At 38.3% G+C, this 20,873-nt stretch overlaps 1 protein-coding gene across 1 annotated transcript; it reads right to left on the reverse strand.

Moving 5' to 3' along the window:
• Positions 1 to 1,203: 1,203 nt before the first annotated feature.
• On the reverse strand, positions 1,204 to 19,999 carry LOC149023082 (7-deoxyloganetin glucosyltransferase-like). Its single transcript, XM_089150928.1, has 2 exons — positions 19,332 to 19,999; positions 1,204 to 2,549 (listed from the first exon to the last, which is right to left on the reverse strand). Exons 1-2 carry the CDS (start codon positions 19,855 to 19,857, stop codon positions 1,621 to 1,623), a joined length of 1,455 nt encoding a protein of 484 aa, XP_089007054.1. The 5' UTR covers positions 19,858 to 19,999; the 3' UTR covers positions 1,204 to 1,620.
• Between the last annotated feature and the right edge of the window lie 874 nt (positions 20,000 to 20,873).

The following is a 20,873-nucleotide window of genomic DNA, read 5'->3' on the forward strand; positions in this document are numbered from 1 at the left end:
TAAGATGTAGAATCGTGTTTTAGGCTGCTATATATAAGCAACATACATCCCATGTTGTTAGGTAACTATAAACAATTAAAGGAAGATATAAAATACAAAAATATTTGAATGGAAATACAACGTATGGAAATGTTTCAATAGAGAAACCAATCAAACCAAATTAGGATATTGATGAAATAAAATGATGAGATGGTATGGAAAGAATTCAACTAGGAGTAGAAAATAATATGAAAATAATTCAAATTAGAGACAACTAGAGAAATGAAAAATTATCCTTATCACGTCTAATACTTGTGAATGAATTGGGGGGGGGGAGAGAGAGAGAGAGAGAGAGAGAGAGAGAGAGAGAGAGAGGGAGAGGGAGCGGGAGAATATTCTGGGTAGCATCACCATCACCAGCACTATCAGTGTCATGCTTCAACTCTGGCAATCTGTCAGGTATTTTTTCAATTCAGAAATCTATCAGGCCCCTTAGACTGCATCTGGGCCATTATATTGCTGTAGGAGTTTTTTTTTTTTTTTTTCAAGCAGGAGAGGATGCCATTTTTCCTTTGCCTCTTACAGAGGAGGATGAGGTTATGCAGTGCAGCTCCCTCCACTGAAGCTTCAGGTGATGCCACTGAGAACTGAAAGACTCAATTAACTCATTATAACAGAGCTGTAAACTGAAAGAATCATGTCTATGTGCATACAGCATGCACTGATTTAACCTACAAAGCTTACATCCACGAAACCACCCTGCAAAGCTCTATAAACAAAAACATCCTTCATATGCACTTCTACTACAACTATCTTTCTTTCTTTAACAAGTCATCATATTGCCAGGATTGAAAAGAAATAAAGCTATCCATTGGTTAAAATATCGTCCTGATAGTTTTCCATACTTAACACTTTGATTTGGTCCCCAAGTCCAATGTGTAAGCTGATTGGCAACTCTCCCCACCTGGTTGATACAATTAAAAAGGACTAGTAAAACAGCAAAACTTAATATGGCTTGAGTATAACCTGCATTGCTGATGAAATTTAATTTTTAGTGGACTAAAAATATTAGTGCAGCAAAAACTTCATAAATTAATTTTCTGCTAAAAAGATAGAAGCAACATTTTCGTCAACAGAATTTGAATTCAATTGAACAGAGAGCAAAAAATAAGAATAAACCATAAGATGGAATCAACGATTTGGGAAATAATGGCATCTGAGTCAAGAGAGCAAAAGCCAAGCTACGTTCTATTTACAATACATAAAATAAGTAATTACATGTATACCCTCAAGTAACTACAAGTTCACCCTATTCACCCCAAACAGAAAAATTGAAGTATAACTTACCTACCCATAAAGTCATAAACTCACAGTACAACACCATTAAACTAAGACCATGGGAGCCATGGGAGACATTTTCATAAAATGTCAAAACCACAATCCAGTCCAAAGTTCACCGAGGTACAATACATAACAGATTCACATTTACAACCATAATGCAGAATAAGATGAGAACTTCCATTTATAGTACTTAGAGAGCAAGGCAGGAGATGAAAGAGCTTGTGATGCCATCTGACCAATATGTGAAGCTGCATATGGTACACCACATGTAGAAGTTGTTCCGCCTGCCACAACATTGCATTAACTGTTTCGCTGGAGGACCTCGCTGATCAATCTATCAAAATTAGAGTAAGAAGACCCTCCTTGTTGGGTAGCTGCTTCTGCTTTCTTTTTCCAATTTAAGGCATTTATCCTAATTTTCTTGCCCTTCTCTCCTTCCATCAATTCTTTAACAAGAGCTTCAACTTCTTCACGCTTTACATCATTGCCGATCTCCATGCCCATCCCCCAAGTGGTGCAAGCATATCGACAATTTGGTTGCTGATCTGCAAAGAATGGCCAGCAAAGAATTGGTACTCCGCCGCATATGCTTTCCAATGTAGAATTCCATCCACAATGTGTGAGAAACCCTCCTACTGAAGAGTGGGAGAGCACTTGGGCTTGTGGGCACCAGCTTGCAAGAAAACCTCTATCTTTGGTATCTTCCACAAACTCTTCTGGCAAGGTTGCTGCTTCGCCCATCACTACATCAGGTCGAATGATCCACAGAAATGGATACTTGCTGTTTGCCAGCCCCCATGCAAACTCTCTTAAATGTTGATCTGTCATAAACGCCACACTTCCAAAATTAACATATAAAACAGAGTTAGGCTCCATGTTGTCCAGCCACTTGAGGCATTCGGAGTTCTCTTTCCAAAGGCTTGTCCCCAAGTTCGCTTCACTTTTTAGTAAATTCTGGCCAAGCATTGGTAGTGGACCAATGGTATAAATGTGAGCATGCTTGCACGCAATTGCATTAAGTACCTCAAATTCCAAGTCATCGAATGTGTTGAGTATAATGGCTGAAGCTGTCAAACAATACTGTGCTCCCTGTCCCATGATATCAAGCATTAAGTCGTAGGGATCACTTTTTCTTGTATAGACTGGAAAGTCCTTCACCCGGATATCTCTTATGCCTGGTATCCAATCAATGGGAGTGCTAAAATAATCATTGCTAAAATCGCTATCATCTGCAGATGCAGAAAAATACAAGTCATGACTCGTGCACAGGGAGCAAATTGTTACACTATATTGCTTCAATTGGTTTCAATTCAAACATTTCAGACTGATTCTTTTGGGTAGCCACATCTTTGATTCTGCATTTTGAGTTATTCTTTGAAAGATTCAATCTGATAAGCAGAAAAAGATGGCCAGTTATATAGGGCTATGAATTCTACTAGGTATATGAATGTTTAACAGAAAGGATACATACAAGAATAGGTAGTAACTCTTAGGGTTGACAAAAAGTTATTCTTATTGCTTCTAAAGAACTATTCCTATTTAACGTAGGAAATCAAGGTGATAAGAGTTTTTGGAAATCAACCTAGTTCCAAAAAGCAAAATTTCCTCACCTATTGAGACAAACGATTATGATAGAATGGCATAATAGATCAGTGTGATCTCAAGCCTTCTATTTATAAGAAGGTGAAAAGAGAACTATTATATAAATACCTTTACTTGGATAACAAGAAATAGAAAACTACATGAACTGAAATTTTAACAGAATTGAACTCCTAGGAGAACTCAACCAACACTCTCCCTCAAGTTAAGGCATAGATATTAGTCATACCTAACTTGTTTACAATAGGAAGGAAATGTCCTTCCTTCAATTTCCTTCAAACCCTCAGTGAAAATATTTGTCACTTAATTAGTCTCTGAATCTTACAAAAGACATGCAGATGAGCCCTTGTTCCAATTTTCCTTTAACAAAAAACCTGTCAATTTTAATGTATTTAGTTTGATCATGTTGTATAAGAATATTGGCAATACTAATGGCAACTTTATTATCACAATATAGCATCATAGGGTTTGGAACTTGGATTCCAATATCTTCTAAGGCCTTTCAACTATAGTAGCTCACAAACTCCATGAACCATAGCTCTATATTCAGCTTCAGTATTGGATAAAGCTATTACATTTTGTTTCTTACTCCTCCAAGTAACAAGATTACCCTCAACAAAGGTATAGTAACTTGAAATTAAATTTTTGTCAGAAGATCTAGCCTAGTCTATGTTAGTGTATGCTTATACCCTGAGATTATTAGTGGGTGACAAAAGTATTCTTTTTTCAGGAATTCCCTTCAAATACTACAGTATTCTAATAATAGCCTTCATATGAGCTTATGGATTATTCATGAATTGGCTCACTATCCCTATGACATAAGCAATGATTGGCCTGGTGTGAGACAAATAAATAAGCTTTTCTACTACCCTTTGATATCTTCCTTTGTCCATTGGTTCTCCCTCTTTCTCCTTAAGTTTAGTTTCAGCCTCAATGGGGTTATCAACTACAATGGGGTTATCAACTACTTTACACTCCAACATTCCCACTTATAATAATAAATCTAGGACATACTTCTTCTAGGATAGGTATATACCTTTCTTTGATCGAGCCACTTCAATCCCTAGGAAGTAACTATAACTTCCCTAGATCCTTAATCTCAAACTCTTTGCTAAGAAAGTCCTTCAACCTTTGAATTTCCTTACCATCATTCCCTATGATGACAATATCGTCCATATAAACAATGAGAAGTGTGATATTGATATCTAACTTCTTGACAAACAATTTATAATTAGTATTGCTTTGTTTATACCTAATAGAGGTCACTACCTTCTAGAGCCATCCAAACCAACATCTAGGAGGTTGTTTTAACCCATAAATTGACCTCTTCACTCTACAAACTTTCCCTACAGTATTGTCATCAAAGAAACCATGTGGGATTTCTATATAGACTTCTTTCTCCAACTCCCCATGCAAGAAGGCATTTTTACGTCTAGTTGGTACAAGTTCTAATCTTTGGCCATAGCTACAGATAATAGAACTCTTACAATATTCAATTTTGCAACAGGGGCAAAAGTCTCCTGATAATCAATCCCATATGTCTGAGTAAACCCCTTTGCAATTAGTCTAGCCTTCAACCTGTTGACGAATCCATCCATATTTTGTTTAATGACAAACACCCCCACGCCCAATGGTGTTTTTCCTAGAAGAAATGTAATCAACTCCCAAGTATCATTTTTCTTCATTGTCTGCATTTCCTCTACCATAGCTACCTCCCATCTCTTATCAACATAGGCTTCCTACCAATTTTTAGGAACAAAAATAGTTGATAGAGAGGATATAAAAAGCATGGTAAGAGTCAGGAAAAAAAAAAAAGTCATATGAAACATGTTTAGCTATGGGATATTGAGTACAAGATCGAACTCTTTTTCTAACTGCAATAGGAAGATCAGAAGAAGATACCTTAGGGGGAACAATAGAATATGATTATGGAGCAAGGGATTCAAGTGGTACCATGTCACTTTTCTCCACTTGCTTTGGCCGATTGTAATTCTTCCTCTGATAAGTCTGCACCTACTTATTCTAGGCAATCTTGTTTTGAAATACCTCAATAGTGTACCTCATAGGAGTGGTCTTACCCTGGCCAGGTTCTTCACATGGTTCAAAAAACAAAGGGGAAGAATTAGACTCCTCAGGTATACTGGCCAAAGTCTCCCCTTGGTCCGAAAACTCTTCTTGAACTCCTAAGTTGTGTTGTAGTAGTGTGTGATAGTCTAAGTGTGTGATAAGAAGGTCTAGAGGTGGAAAGAACACCTCTCCTCTAAGAATCTCCCCTTGGAGAGGTGTATAGTAAGGGCAAGACTCATTAAAAATTACATCCATGGACACAATGGTTTTTCTAGAAGGAGGATGATAACATTTGTACCCTTTTTGAGTAGCAGAATACCCCAGAAACATGCAATGTAGACCACAGGGGGCTAGCTTATTCTGGTGGGCTGTAATTCTGGCATAAAATACACATCCAAAAATCTTTAGGGGAATAACAAAAGAAGAGGCTCCCTAAAGAATCTCTTTAGGACATTTAGAACCAAGTATTCCACTGGGCATCCTATTCAAAAAGTAAGAGGCAGTGAATATAACATCACTCCAGTATTGGTCAGGGTCATTCATAGCAATCCTAATTGAACAGGCTATCTTTAAAAGATGCCAATTCTTCCTTTCAACAACCTCATTTTGGGCAACCGTATCAACACAACTGGTCTGGTGTATTATGCCAGAGTTAGAGAGATGTCTCTAAAATTCACCATCAATATATTACATGCCATTGTCACTACGAAGCATCTTCACAGTGACATTGAACTAAGTTTTAGTCATATTATGAAAATCACAAAATCATCGAAAAATCTCAATTTTTTTTTTTTTTTTTTTTGTTTTAAAAGTAAATCCATGTAGAACGAGAGTGACAATCAATAAAAGTAACAAAGGACCTATGGAATATATTTTCTATTATGAAGAAAAGATAAATAAGTAGAATGAGTCTGCTTTGCAAAATGCAGGCTTCACAAAAAAATTCATCCTTGTTACAAGAAGATACTAAGTTAGGAAATATTTTCTTTAGAGTTCTTAGAGGGGGGGTGACCTAGCCTACAATGCCACTGATGAAGGTCTGATATTATTGAATGGACCTGATTAGAAGACGCAAACAGAGCAGAAGTAGATCCTCCAATTGGCTCCAACAGATAAAGTCCATTGTCTAGTATAGTTTACCACATCTAATCTCCTTCTCCATTACCAAATCCTGGAAGACACAATAAGATGGGGGGAAAAATCACTCTACAATTCAAGTCATGTATAAGATTACCGATAGAGAAAAAGTTAGTAAAGAAAAAGGGAACATTTAAACTTTAGACAAAGAAAGTGATGGAGAATACTGAATGGTCCACTTTCCAGCAATGGAAGAATAGGAACCATCATCAATTCGAACTTTATCTTTTCAGGATGTCGGAGAATAATATAAGAAAAAGGAGAATGAACTTTTCATATGATTTGTGGCTCCTATTGTGATGCCCCGCATCTTTTTATATTCTTATTTTATCATTGTGTGGGAATGTTTTAATCCTCAAGATTATTAAAGGATTATGGTGGTTGGATCATGTGTCAATGGTTTGACCAAATGGTTCTAGTGTAATTAAATGATAGTTCAAATGGAACTAGATTCCAATTAGTATTTTGGTTGAGACCCAAAATCGCTTATGGGTCCCACAACGATGGAATTAGACTGAATTGAAAATAAGGAAATGATCGGCATAATTTTTTGAACCTGGAGATATTAATTTTTGCATCCCTATGTGGGCTTTGTGTAAGGAAATAGAGTGGGCCCACAAGCCCATAAAGAAGCCCTCTAATTATTTAGTTATATATATATATATATAACTTACAGTATATTATAATAAAATAAAATAAAAAAGTTAAGGAGAGAGAAGGAGGAGATGACACCCCCCTCCCTCTCTCTCCCACCTCCTCACGTGGAAGACAATTAAGTGTCTTCTAATGCATGTACATATGAGATTTATAAAAAGGAGAGGAAGTGACACCTAAGTGGTGTCTTCACTCCATATTATTATTTATATAAATAACTTTGATAAGGTAAAGAAAAGAATCAAAGAGAAGGAGGCAGTTCTACGTAAAAGAGAGAAGTGGAGTGGAGAGAGAAGAGAAAGAGAGAAGTACAGAGAGAGAGGAGAAGTGAAGAGGAGAGAGAGAACACTAAGAGGAGAAAGAGAGGGAGAAGAGAGAGAGAGAGAAAGGAGGAGAGAGAAAGTAAAGGGGAAACCTTAGTTTCCGCATGAATTGAAATAGCCAAGGATTATTTGAAATATAGGAGAGAATACTGAATTTTAATTGAGGCAAGATCGAGAGCCAAACATGGAACAGGAATAGGTAAGTAATATTGACCAACCTATGTATGTTATAAGTGAGTGATTCCACTTACTATACAAGAAGCATTCACATGATAATATAAAATCTACCTTATTTATTAAGTTACGCAACTTATGGAAATGCATGATATATTGTCTTGTGAATAGAATAGAAATGGATGGGATCAAATAACAGCTTAAGAACTTGATTGAAATGCTTGAACTGAAATGTGGTAGTATTATTGAGGTGTTAAATTAGGACTTTGAAATGATGCTTATGTTTGTTAAATTTAGAATTATCTTGTTTTCTTATTTAAATGATTGGATTGTATGAATTGTGTCAAGTCCTATTTAGATAAGGCTAAGTAATGATTGAAATGCAAGAGGTACATTGAAATGGAAAAGGTATAGTAATGCAATACTGAAATTGAATATAATGAAAGAAATAAAATGCTAATGGTTTTTGTAAGTCCTGGTACTTAGTATACCCAAATGGTAGGGCATAAAGCAAGACTTGAAAAGTGGATAGAAAAATGGAGGAAATATAAGAATAAAGAAAGAAATAAAATGTTGATGGCTTCTGTAAGTCCTGGTACTTAGTGTACCCAAATGGGAGGGCATGAAGCAAGATTGAAAAGTAGAAAGATAGACTAGACCGATGATGGCCTCTTGTGGAGAACACCTGGTCTTGTGCCAAAAGACTAAAAAGAGAATCTCTTAATGAGAACCTCTAAGATTGAGACTGAGACTGATGCCACTTGTGTGGTTTAGACTAAAGTTGTCCTCTCTACAAGTAGCACTTAGGTATGGTTTAATAAAGAAAAAGAAAAAGAAAAATGAAAAGATAATTGGAATGCATAATGCTATATGACTTTGATGTGCTAATGGATGCATGATGAATTGCCTGACTTAAAAAATAAAAAAATAAAAAAAATTACATGGTTGCCTATATTGCTTACTGGGCTCACTATTGTAAATGTTGACAAGTCCTCGGATACATGACAATGGCAAGGGTGTTGCCACCCAATAACGCCTTTAAAGTTGAAGGTGGAAACTCTTTTTTCTTTTTGTGGCAACTTAAATGGATTGTGGATGTATATATTTCCTTTGAGATTGTATGTAGTTAACTAGGTATTGTTGAAAGTCTTAATGAAAACATAACAGGACTTTGGACTATAACATATGTTTATGAGTCAAACTACTAAGCAAGTTTGTCTTAGTCCTTGGAAATGTTTAATTTATTATTTTTTTTAGTGGTTATAAACAGGTTGATACTGAGAGGATCTATCAGGTGCCCTGGTTGGAAATTAGTAATGTGGGCCCCACCAAGCTTGTGAAATCTGGGGTCGTGATAGAGGTGATATCAAAGCATTATATTTTGTAGACTAGAATGACCGATGATATTGAAATTTAAGAGGAAGGCTTAGTCTAGGAGAAAGTTAATTTTGTTCCAGTGAATGGACGACTTGAGAATCAGTTGTTTGACTGGTAATATTTAGGATTTGACTAATGAGAAAAGATGAAAAACCAATAAAAGGATTGATTATGTAATGTCATAGATTGTGATGGTAAATTGAAAAGAATGATTATTTGTAATTGTAGAATTGAGATATGATGATATTTCTACAATTATCAAGCTAAGTTATGTGAAAGAGGAATTATGAATTGTGATTTATGAGCGTTTGTGGAGATTTTTTGGTAACAAGACATGGCTTCAATACCGGAAAGTGAAGGAGCTAGCTAGGGGATAGGAGGAGAAGCTAGGGTTCCTACCCCAAATCCAACAGTTAATCCAGCCCTTGGTGGTGCAACCTAGATTGGAGAATTTTTGGGAGCACTTAGAAATTTAACTAGTGCGGTACAAAGACAAGTTGATCATGTAGATCAAGTTACTCAAGTAGTTGAGGGTGGAAGCAAAAGAAGAAAAAGGGAAACTGAGGAAGATTTTGAAGATGATTTAAGAGTCCTAAGGAATTTCAAGAAATTTAATGAGAAGGAATTTAAAGGAGATAGCATTGGTCCTCTTATTGCTACACGGTGGATCAGGGATATGGAAAAAGCTTGTGATGCCATCACGTGTATTGATTCTCAAAAGGTGATGTGTGCCACATATATGCTTATTGGTGAAGCATATGCATGGTGGGAAGCAACTAAACCTATCATTTTGGTTGCACATGGAGAAATTACATCGATTATATTTAAGGAAGAATTCAATAGAAAGTATTTTCCTCCACATGTGAAGACCAAGAAGATATCTGAATTCATAAATTTGAAGCAAGGGCCCATGTCAATTATCGATTATGAAAGGAAACTTGAGGAACTCTCTAAATATTCACCTCATATGATAAGCACTGAAGAAATGAAGGGTCGATAGTTTGAGCGAGGGCTTAGGGCTGATACACAGAGGTCTGTGGGTGTTCTTCAGTTGAGGACATATACTGATGTAGTGCATCGATCTCAAATATATGAAAGCATCGAGAAGACAAAGGCGCAAGAGAAAGGGAAGGGGATGGCCAAAGGCCTTTTAAATTTGGAGGATTTAGAAAGAAATTTGTGACAGGTCAAGGGAAAAGGCCCCAAGCCAAGCAGCCACAAGAGAAGAAAACTTGTCAAAGTGTGGAAGGAAGCATTGGGGGAGGTGCCTTTCTGACACATTTTTTTGTTACAAGTGTGGGGAGGAAGGCCCTTTAGCTAGAGATTGCCCTTTTTGGTAAAGCAGCTGAAACAAGGGTAAAAAGGAAAATTTGGGGTCCAAGGATCTAGAAAGGGAAAGGAAATTGAAGATTCCCATAGGGCTAAACACCCTGGATGGCTTTTTACTGTGACCCAAAAGCAGGCTAAGGACTCTCAGACAGTAGTTGTAGGTATGATGTTTATGCTATTAATTTAGTTAATAATGTTTATGTTTAATGAAATGAAATATTAAATGGATTAATAGCTGAAATTCTTGCTTTGTTGTTTTGATATGTTATATTGGTTTACTGTGATACCAGGAACGTTTAGAATTGCTGATGAGATTGCATACACCTTCTTTGATTCTAGTTCTACCCACTCATTTATATCACGTAGTTTTGCTTTGAAATTGAGACTGGAACTTCAACCAATGGATTATTTGTTATATGTAGCTACACCATCTGGTAGTGTAATGGAAGCAACTGAAATAGTTGAATTGTTCGAACTAGACTATGAGGGAAGAAAGTTGAGGGCTGATCTGATAGTTATAAATTAGAAGGATTTTGATGATTCTTGGAATGGACTGGCTAGTTGCAAATCATGTTAGTGTGTTGTGTTATGAGAGGATGGTGACAGTAAGACCCGTAGAGGAGCTTGAGATCCAATTCTCAGGACTGAAAATAATGTCTTCCCCAACAAGAATGATCTCAGCTATTCAAGCCAAGAGTTTGCTCAGGCAGGGATGCCAAGGGTATTCAGCTTCTATGCAAGATTTAGAAGTAATTGGGGTGGCTTTACCTAAAGCACCATTGGTGAAAGAATTTCCTTATGTCTTTCTAGAAGACTTATCAAGGATACCACCAGAAAGAGAAGTGGAATTTGCCATCGGACTTATCCCTGGTACAACTCCAATACCTAAAGCTCCATATAGAATGGCTCCAAAAGAATTGAAGGAATTGAAAGAACAATTGCAAGAACTGTTGGATAAGGGATTCACACGACCTAGTGTATCTCCTTGAAGAACCCTAATCCTATTTGTGAAGAAAAAGGATGGGAGATTGAGAATGTGCATTGACTATAGGGAATTGAACAAAGTTACTATCAAGAACAAGTACCCCTTACCTAGGATTGATGACTTGTTTGATCAACTACAAGGATCAAAGGTATTCTTTAAGATTAATTTGATATTAGGCTATCAATAATTGAGGGTGAGGGAAGAAGATGTGCCAAAGACTGCTTTCAGGACTAGATACAGACATTATGAGTTTCTTGTTATGCCTTTTGGGTTGACTAATGCATCGGCAGGCTTTATGGATTTAATGAATAGGGTGTTCCATATATCCTGAATGAATATGTTATTGTCTTTATTGATGATATATTGATAGATTCAAAGAGTAATGAAGAGCATGAGGAGAATTTGAGAGTAGTTCTACAAACTCTAAAAAATGAGAAGCTTTATGCTAAGTTTAAAAAGTGTGAATTTTTGCTTGATAAGGTTGTGTTCTTAAGACATGTGATCTCAGCTGAAGGTATAATGGTGGATTCCAGCAAAGTCCAAGTTGTAATGGATTGGGCTAGACCATCTAATGTGACTAAAATAAGGAGTTTTCTAGGACTAGCTAGCTATTGTAGGAGATTCATTAAAGGGTTCCTTTTTCCTTCCTTTTGTTTACCTCTTCAGCATATGAGGCTTTTGAATTTGTCTATTTTATATTAATGAAATTTTCTTCCTTTCTTTTGGTCCTTTTGGCTTTGACAGAATAGTATCTTTTATAATATTGGCTATCATCTTCTGACCATCGCATATTTGATTAGATATATACTTCTGATCAAACTTGTATTCTTTATTAGCTTTTGATGAGATATTTCTGAAGAGAAAATAGTTGATGAAAACCTTAATAGCTAATCAGATATTCTCAGTTAATGGTCTGCAAAAAATCTTTGAGCTTTCGATAAATAATCCTCCATATAATCTGCTCCTTGAGTTGTTTTATTGATTAACTCCATTGCTCTCGATCAAAAGGCTGACTTAGAGAGATGGCTACTGGAGCCTGACTTCGGAAAGTCGGGATCATCCTCGGAAGGAATGATCCGTGATTAGCTTAGCATGACCTGCCTACCTGAGCCTGACTTACGAAAAGTCGGGACCACCATCGGAAGGAATGATCCGTGATCAACTTCGAAAAGCATGACCAGGCCTCGGAAGGCTGTCTACTTGAGCCTGACTTACGAAAAGTCGGGACCACCCTCGGAAGGAATGATTCTGATCAGCTAGCATAATCAGGCCTCGGATGGCCGGCTACTTGAGCCTAACTTCGGAAAGTCGGGATCACCCTCGGAAGGAATGACCCTGGATCAGCGTTGAAAGGCATGATCAGACCTGGAAAGGCTGGCCACTTGAGCCTAACCCGGAAAGTCGGGATCACCCTCGGAAGGAATGACCCTGGATCGGCGTTGAAAGGCATGATTAGACCTCGAAAGGCTGGCCACTTGAGCCTAACTTCGGAAAGTCGGGATCACCCTCGGAAGGAATGACCCTGGATTAGCGTTGAAAGGCATGATCAGACCTCGAAAGGCTGGCCACTTCAGCCTGACTTCGGAAAGTCGGGATCACCCTCGGAAGGAATGACCCTGGATCAGCGTTGAAAGGCATGATTAGACCTCGAAAGGCTGGCCACTTGAGCCTAACTTCGGAAAGTCGGGATCACCCTCGGAAGGAATGACCCTGGATCAGCGTTGAAAGGCATGATCAGATAACTAGTTCGCAAAAATATCATTGGGACTAAATAAAGAAGAAACTTTTGACGACCACGATTAATAAGATGATTTCTTCAAGAATACCAGAAAATCCCGCCTCCTTTCTATTGATAATATTTCTTGAGGTGAATTACATTCCACGGTCGTTTCAAACAACTCCCATTGAGCATCTTTTAGCCAATATGTGTTTCTGCTCACAGTTTTTGTTACCACATATGGCCCTTCCAAGTTTGCAGAAAGCTTTCCACAATTTCTTGGATCTGATGCCGACTTCTTTCTTAAAACCAAATCTCCCACTCTAAAAGATTTAGGTCTGACTCGAGCGTTGTAGTACGCCGCTTTTCTCATCTGATATTCTATATTGCGGTATAATGCTTTTTCTCTAACTTTATCTAAGAATTCAAGATTTGCCCTCAACCCTTCTTCATTAGTTACTGGATCAAATCCTTCATATGTGTTTGATCCCACCATAACCTCCACTGGAGCCAATGCCTCAGACCCATATGCAAGTCTGAAAGGTGTTTCTCCTGTTGGTGTCCTGACTGTAGTCCTATACGCCCATAGTACATGAGGTAGTTCATCGATCCACAAGCTATGTGCCTCATCCAGACTCCTTTTTATTCCCTGCAGAAGTGTTCAGTTGGTTACCTCAATTTGACCGTTGCATTGAGGATATGCCACAAATGAGTGCTCGCATTCAATATGATAATCTGCACAAAATTCCTTGAATCTTTCATTGTCAAATTGTGGTCCGTGATCAGTCAGTAGAATCTTTGGCAGGCCATATCTGAATATGACATGATTTCTAAAGAACTTCTCGATTTGATTCGTGGTAGTCGTGGCCAAGGCTTCTGCTTCTACCCACTTCGTGAAATAATCAATTGCGGCCACCACGAACTTTTTCCCTCCAGTTGTAACAAGAAATGGCCCTAACAAATCCATACCCCACATAGCAAATGGAAGGGGATTAAGAATTGATGTTAGTTGTTCTGCTGGCTGGCTCTAAATTGGTGCATGAATCTGACATTGATGACATCTCCTTACATACTCAATTGCTTCAGATTGCATCCGTGGCCAATAAAATCCTTGTCTTAGAACTTTATAAGCCAAAGCGTTCCCACCTAAGTGACTTCCATAGATTCCTTCATGGACCTCTAACAAAGCATATCGTGCATCAAATGGTCCCAAACATTTCAAAAGTGGCCCAGAAACTGTTCTTTTATATAACAGTTCATTCTTTAGAATAAACCTAGCAGCTCTTCTTTTCACAGTTCTAGCCCTTTCCCTATCTTCAGGAAGAATACCATCTTTAAGATACTGTACAATAGGATCCATCCAAGATACTTCTGCATCAATTTCCATTATCTCTGGATCTGAATATGCTGGGATATCTAGCTCCTCAAAATATACAGCTTGTGGTATAGAAGTAGATTTCGCAGATGCCAACTTCGCCAGAGAATCTGCTTCATTATTTTGATTTCGGGATACCCTGATGATTGAGAATTGTGAAAACCACTCCTTACATTGCCATACCTTCTTAAGATAACTGACCATCCGATCATCCTTCGCATCATACACTTCGTAACTTTGACTGACCACCAGCTCGGAATCACTTTTTACTTCAATGCTCTGTACACAGAGGGATCTAGCCAGTTGCAAACCTGCAATAAGAGCTTCATTGTTTGAAGCGTGAAAATTAAATCGGAGTGCATTCTGAATTACAAATCCGAACGGACTTTGTAAAATCACCCCTGCTCCTGATCCCTGAGAATGACTTGATCCATCTACATGTAAAGTCCACCCAGAAGACACCTCATTGGAATCTTTTTCCTCCTCCGGTGATGAAATACTTTCAGCAATAAAATCAGCCAAAACCTGTGCCTTTATCGCAGTTCTGGGCTAATGATCTATATCATGTTCTGTTAGCTCTACTGCCCATGATACCATTCTCCCCGCCAGATCAGGCTTATGTAGTATTTTCTTTAAAGGCCAGTTAGTAAGAACAATAATTGGATGAGCCTGAAAATAAGGTCTAAGCTTCTCGGTCGCTATTATTAAAGCTAAAGCCTGTTTTTCAAATTCCGGATATCTAGATTCTGCATCTAACAATGTATGACTTACAAAGTAGATAGGATTTTGGACAGTACCTTCGAAGAAGATAAATATATTTGCAAGATCTCTCCTGGCTTTGGTCGAGATAGAACTGGTGGACTGGTCAGCCTCCTCTTTAGCTCTTCAAATGAATTTTGACAGTCCTCTGACCATTTGAATTCGTTGAGTGCATTTAGATTTTTCAACGCCTTGAAGAATGGTGCGCATTTATCTCCTGATTTTAATATAAATCTGCTTAATGCCGCAACTCTTCCTGTTAAACTTTGAATTTCCTTCATACTGCTGGGTGCCATCATATTCATGATGGCCCTGATTTTCTCTGGATTTGCCTCAATACCCCTCTGTGTAACCATATAACCAAGGAATTTACCGGACAAAACTCCAAATGCACACTTTTCAGGATTGAGTCTCATTCCATTCCTTTTGAGTACATCAAAGCACTCCCTTAGATCAGTGAGATGATTAGATCTGAATTGACATTTTACGAGAAGATCATCCAACATAAACCTCCACATTCCTTCCAATCTGATCAGCAAACAACTTATTCATTGCCCTTTGATACGTTACACTAGCATTTTTTAATCCGAAAGGCATAACCTTATAACAATAGCTTTCCCGATTCGTCATGAATGCTGTGTGGGGTTGGTCCTCCTATTTCATAAGAATTTGATTATAACCAGAATAAGCATCCATAAAGCTTAACATTTGCTAACCTGATGTAGCATCAATCAACTGATCAATTTGTGGCAAAGGATAGTAATCCTTGGGACATGCCTTGTTCAAATCAATATAATCTACACACATTCGCCATTTTCCATTATGTTTCTTCACCATTACTACATTTTCCAGCCATTGAGGACATTCAATTTGCTCAATAAACTTAGATTTTCTGAGCCTGTCCACTTCAACTTTAATTGCATCATGCTTTTCTGATGAGAAATTCCTTCGCCTTTGTTTCACTGGCTTGATAGATTTATCTATCCAAAAACAATGTTCCACCACTTCTCTGCTCAAACTTGGCATATCTTGTGCTGACCAAGCGAAGACATCTGCATTTTGCTGAAGAAATTCTGTTAATCGGTCTTTGTCCTGACTGCTCTAATCAGCTCCAATCATGGTTCCTTTCTCTGGATTTTCCAAACCAAAACAAATTTTCTCCGACTCTTCTACTGGTTCACCTCTTTGAATTTTTTCTTCATCCCTGTTATCCATAACTTCCACAGTAAGAGCAAGTGCCTTACCTTGTGCCTTCGAATCTTTCAAAATGGTTGTATAGCTTTGCCTCGAAGTTTTCTGATCAGATTTGCATTCTCCAATACCTCCTTCAGTTGGGAATTTGACCTTCAAATGTCTTGTCGAAACTACTGCCCCAATAGCATTTAACGTTGGTCTTCCCAAAATTATATTGTATGCCGAAACTTTTTATCAACAAGAATTTAGTAATCGTTGTTACTGTTTGTGGATGTGTTCCCAATGTTATTGTTAACTCCGCAGTTCCTTCTACCGAAGTAGATTCTCCAGAAAATCCAAATAGTCTTGTACCGCAAGGCTTTATCTTGCTGTATCCAACTTCAATTACTGAAAAGCTTCATAAGACATTATGTCTACAAAAGACCCCGTATCGACTAGAACCCTGTGAATATCCCTACTTGCCACCTCAACTACCACAATGGCATCATCATGTGGTTCCTGAATTCCCTCCATCTCCTCCTCTGTGAAAACTATCTCCTTCATCATTTTGATTCTTCTAGGAATAACATGAGATTCAACAGCACTTACATACCTGGCATGTGCCTTAGACTTTGAAATTGAATTCAACTCTAAACTCCCCAAGATGATCATGACAGGAGACTGCTTCAGTTGAACTTGCTGATTTTCCTGTTGTTTAGCATTTTCATCTGGAGAGTTATATTGAAAATCTCCCTTCGGCCGATCTTCCCTTGCTAGTGTTTGGTTATTCCATCTTCTTGGCTGATCAGCAACATTCCTTCTGTTACCTCCGTTTCTCCTTTGAACAAATTGATCCAATCTTCCCTGACTGATTAATCGTTCAATTTCATTTTTCAAAATTCTGCAATCATCAGTATCATGACCATGATCCCTGAGATATCTACAAAATCTATTCGGATTCCTCTCATCTGCCTTTGCTATCATTGGTAATGGCAACTTTATAATTCCCTGATGTTGAATTCGCATCAGAATTTCCGACCTTCTAGTATTGAGAGGAGTATAATTTTCCTGGAATGGCCTTGGAATATCCCTTCTGAATTGACGATCAGGACCATTTCTTGAAAAATTCCTGCTATTCCTCTGATCTCTCTGATCCCTCTGATCAGATCTCATGACTCCATCCTCTTTCCTTTTACCTCCATTGCCATGAGTTTCTTTTCTCGCTTGAAGAATGTCTTTCATATTTGCATATTGGTTACAGCGAGTCGTCAACTCTGCAATATTTGCCGGCTTGTTCATGATTAGGAATTCTAATAAATGCTCATCCGTCAGACCTCTAAACATAGCATCATACGCCACTGCTTCATTCAAGTTCTTAATCTGAATCGATTCTTGATTGAACCTCTTCATATAACTTCGAACTGATTCCCCTGATTTTTGGCGAATTGCAACCAAATTATCAACAGTCTTACTACTCTTCATACTACTTTGGAATCTGGACAAGAATATTTTCGTCAAGTCTTTAAAATCTTTAATAGAATCTGGTAGTAAACTGAAGAACCAAGTTGTTGCAGATCCTTTCAACGAGGATGGAAAGGATTGACACTTTAAAACATCGGAATTACCTGCCAGCATCATAACAGAATTGAACTGAACAAGATGTTCCATTGGATCCGTGCTTCCATCATACATCGTAAATGTCAGAAGTTTAAAATTGCGCGGCAATGGTGCTAACATAATATCTTTAGCAAATGGTTTTTGATTCATCACTTCCTCAACTTTTTCTCCGCCATCTTTATTCACCAGTCACTGAATTTGATCGTCCAGTATATGAAATTTTTTACTGATTTTCGATCCATGAACTTCAGATCTGCTACCTTCCGATCTTCTTATTTCTTTTTTATCTCCCCGATCTCCAACACTTCTACTCTTTTTACTTTGAATATGACTCAATCGATCATCCTCGGATGATCCTCGATCTTCAAATTCTAGGGGAATATAATTCGGATCTGCACTTTCTCCTGATCCTTCTTTGAGAATTGATCTTCTTTGGCTTCCTCCTGACTTCTGAATCTGAGAATTCGGAATAGAGATTGCCTCAGCTCGGGAAAGAGTTCGAGATCTTCTAGCTGGCGAGATCGGAACTCTTCCCCCCAGATGAATTCCAATTTGTTTGATGAATCCTCATCAGATTTTGAGTCTCCAGGATTTGATGTTGCATACTTTCAAATCGTTCAGTAATTTGATTCGGATCCAGCTCCAGATGAGATGCCGCCAACGTGTCTGCTAGTTGTTTCTCTTGTCTTTCGAATATCTCAGTAGGATGAGGCGAGCGATCTTCAGTCATCCTCTGCCTTTGTCGAGTCTGCACCGTCGGAATTTGTGGTACCGGAACCACTTCTCTTGTTCTCCTTTTTGGATTTACTCTCCTCGGTTCTCTCTGGCTTGTTTCTGCCATTTCTATCAGTAATCCTTCCTCCCGCTCAGGTGATTGAGCCGTAGCCTCTACTTTGAACTTCTTCTAGTTACTGTTGTTCCCATAGACGGCGCCAAAATGTCGGTGCTAATTTTGCCAATCACTTTGAACCGTCTCCCTCGCACCGAACTCCTCAGATCTCGATTGATCTAGCTGGTTTGATCCTTTCGTCAATCTCTCGATCACTGAAAAAATGAGAAACACTGGTTATAGACGGAGCCGATCGTCTTGATAGGCGTCGTGTCTCCGACGATCTAGTCAGATTTGTGGAGAAAGTTCTCCTGAGCTCCGAAGGATCTTCAGAGCTATTTCCATAGAGTAAATCAAGTTCTGATCTAATGTCTGTGTTCCGAGAGACTTACCTTTCTCGAATGACCCCCCTTTTCTTTTATATGAGTCTTCCCGCTAGTAATACTTTTTCAATCATGACCGTCGGATCATCGCTTCCTTTTGGATGGTGCTTATTCCTTCGGTTGGGTCCATGAATCATTCCGTCTCATTGATCAAATCCGGTCAAGCTGACTAAACCGGTATAAACCGGAGATGGATACTTTAGTCACAATAGAACCTAATAAATCCCTAAAATTAAACTTCAAAAAAAAAAGGAGAGTTAAAATTGGGAGAAAATTTAAAGATTTATTAGATTCAATTCTTAGTTGGATTCTAATCATGACCCTTGGATAATTAACTGCCACATGTCATAATCCTACATAAGAATTATTGGGAATTGTAGGATGTGGGAATTGTAGATGATGTGAACCCAGTGCTTAACCCATACAACATTGTTGGGAAGAAAACCCAGAAAAAGATAATATAGAAAATAAAGTGAGAGAATCACAAAAGAGGAAGAGAGAGAAGGGGGGTACCTCTTGGTCGTGTAATGCCTCTTGTTGAGATCTCATCGCAATGAAGAAAGCACATGAAGCCACAAGCTGAGGTAGTCCAGAATTGAACATCTTGGATCCCTAGTTCCTTGGCGGCTTTTGAGCCAGAACTCATGCCTCCATCAGAGATGATACAAGAAACCCTAGGTACGTCAGAAGAGGAATTCAAACCCCTAATAAGATGAAGAAGAGGTGCCAAACAGTTCTTCCGTACAGAATCGCTGAGCAAGGGAATATTCTGCATAGCATCAGCATCATCGTCTCCTTCAAAATCAGCTGGCTGCAATCCATCGGGTATTGTTTCAAACCGGAAATCTATCAGGCCCTTCAGTGCATCTGGTCCATTAGACTGCAATAAACGCCTGCGATTAAACTCTGTGTTGACAAAGGTGATATGAAAACCTCTCGAATGTAGAAGCTTGGCCAACTGCATCAGAGGAGTAACATGGCCTTGTGATGGGAAGGGAATGCAAACAGCATGGGGCTTCTCAGCTAAGATAGGCTCCATGTTTCCTTTTTGTGTTATAGAGGATGAAATACGGAGCTTGTGCTGTGCAGCTCCCACTTCTGAAGCTTCCGGTGATGCCGATGAGATCCAAGAGACTCGTTTTGCTCTAGCTAAGATAATTGGGGACCTGAAAGCCTCGTTGTTTAAGCAGAAAGCATCCACTGACCCACTGACGAAGACACTATAAACAACAGCACCCGCACATATGCACTTCTAGTGTAATATCTTATTCTAATTCATCAAATTGACGTAATGAAATGGAACAAACATAATCAATCTTTGAATTCTTCGCGAAAAAAACAAAAACATACCCCTTGAATGTCTTTTCCCGGAAAGAAAAAGATCTCATCTATTTCCCAGCCGCAGCAAAGGTGGTGTATTTACTGCTTCTTTTTCTTTTTTTCCCAAAATCCTCCCAACAGGAAACCATACAAAGTTTTTTAAAACAACAACGTGGTTGTAACCACCAGACTTTTGAAAGCCCAAACATCTGGAACCTTTAGCTAAAAGATCAGCTTGGGAAATCTCTGATCTATCCACAAAATGAAACTCAACCGAATCAAACGTCACAAAAAGGGTCCTAATGTTCTCAAAAATACTACTGCAGTTCCATTCCAAGGCATTTGAGCTGCTGTTAATGCTAATAACTGCTGACTTACAATCCGAAAAAGACCTTAATATTTCTAATTCCATTGCCTTGAAGAGTGTCTGTGATAGCTTCAACCTGAAGTTGAACTGCAGTTGATGCCTGGCTAGCTTTCACTTTTTCTGCTATAACCTTGCCATCACGGGCAGGGGCGGAACCATGATTCAATATTTAGGGGGGACCGAAGAATGGAAGTCCAGATTAGGAAAGCACTAATAGTTTTTCGCTACACATATTGTATGAGTCCTTAAGACCCATTGAGGGTCCCACATATGAATTATTTTATTATAATAAGAAATAAACTCACATATATTTTGTGGGGCCCACACATATTTAATAAAAATAGGTAAATTATTGATATAGATAAATT

Source organism: Hakea prostrata, chromosome 3 (genome assembly GCF_041222555.1).
Source record: "Hakea prostrata isolate BN-2017 chromosome 3, UWA_Hpros_2, whole genome shotgun sequence".
Classification (NCBI taxonomy): domain Eukaryota; kingdom Viridiplantae; phylum Streptophyta; class Magnoliopsida; order Proteales; family Proteaceae; genus Hakea; species Hakea prostrata.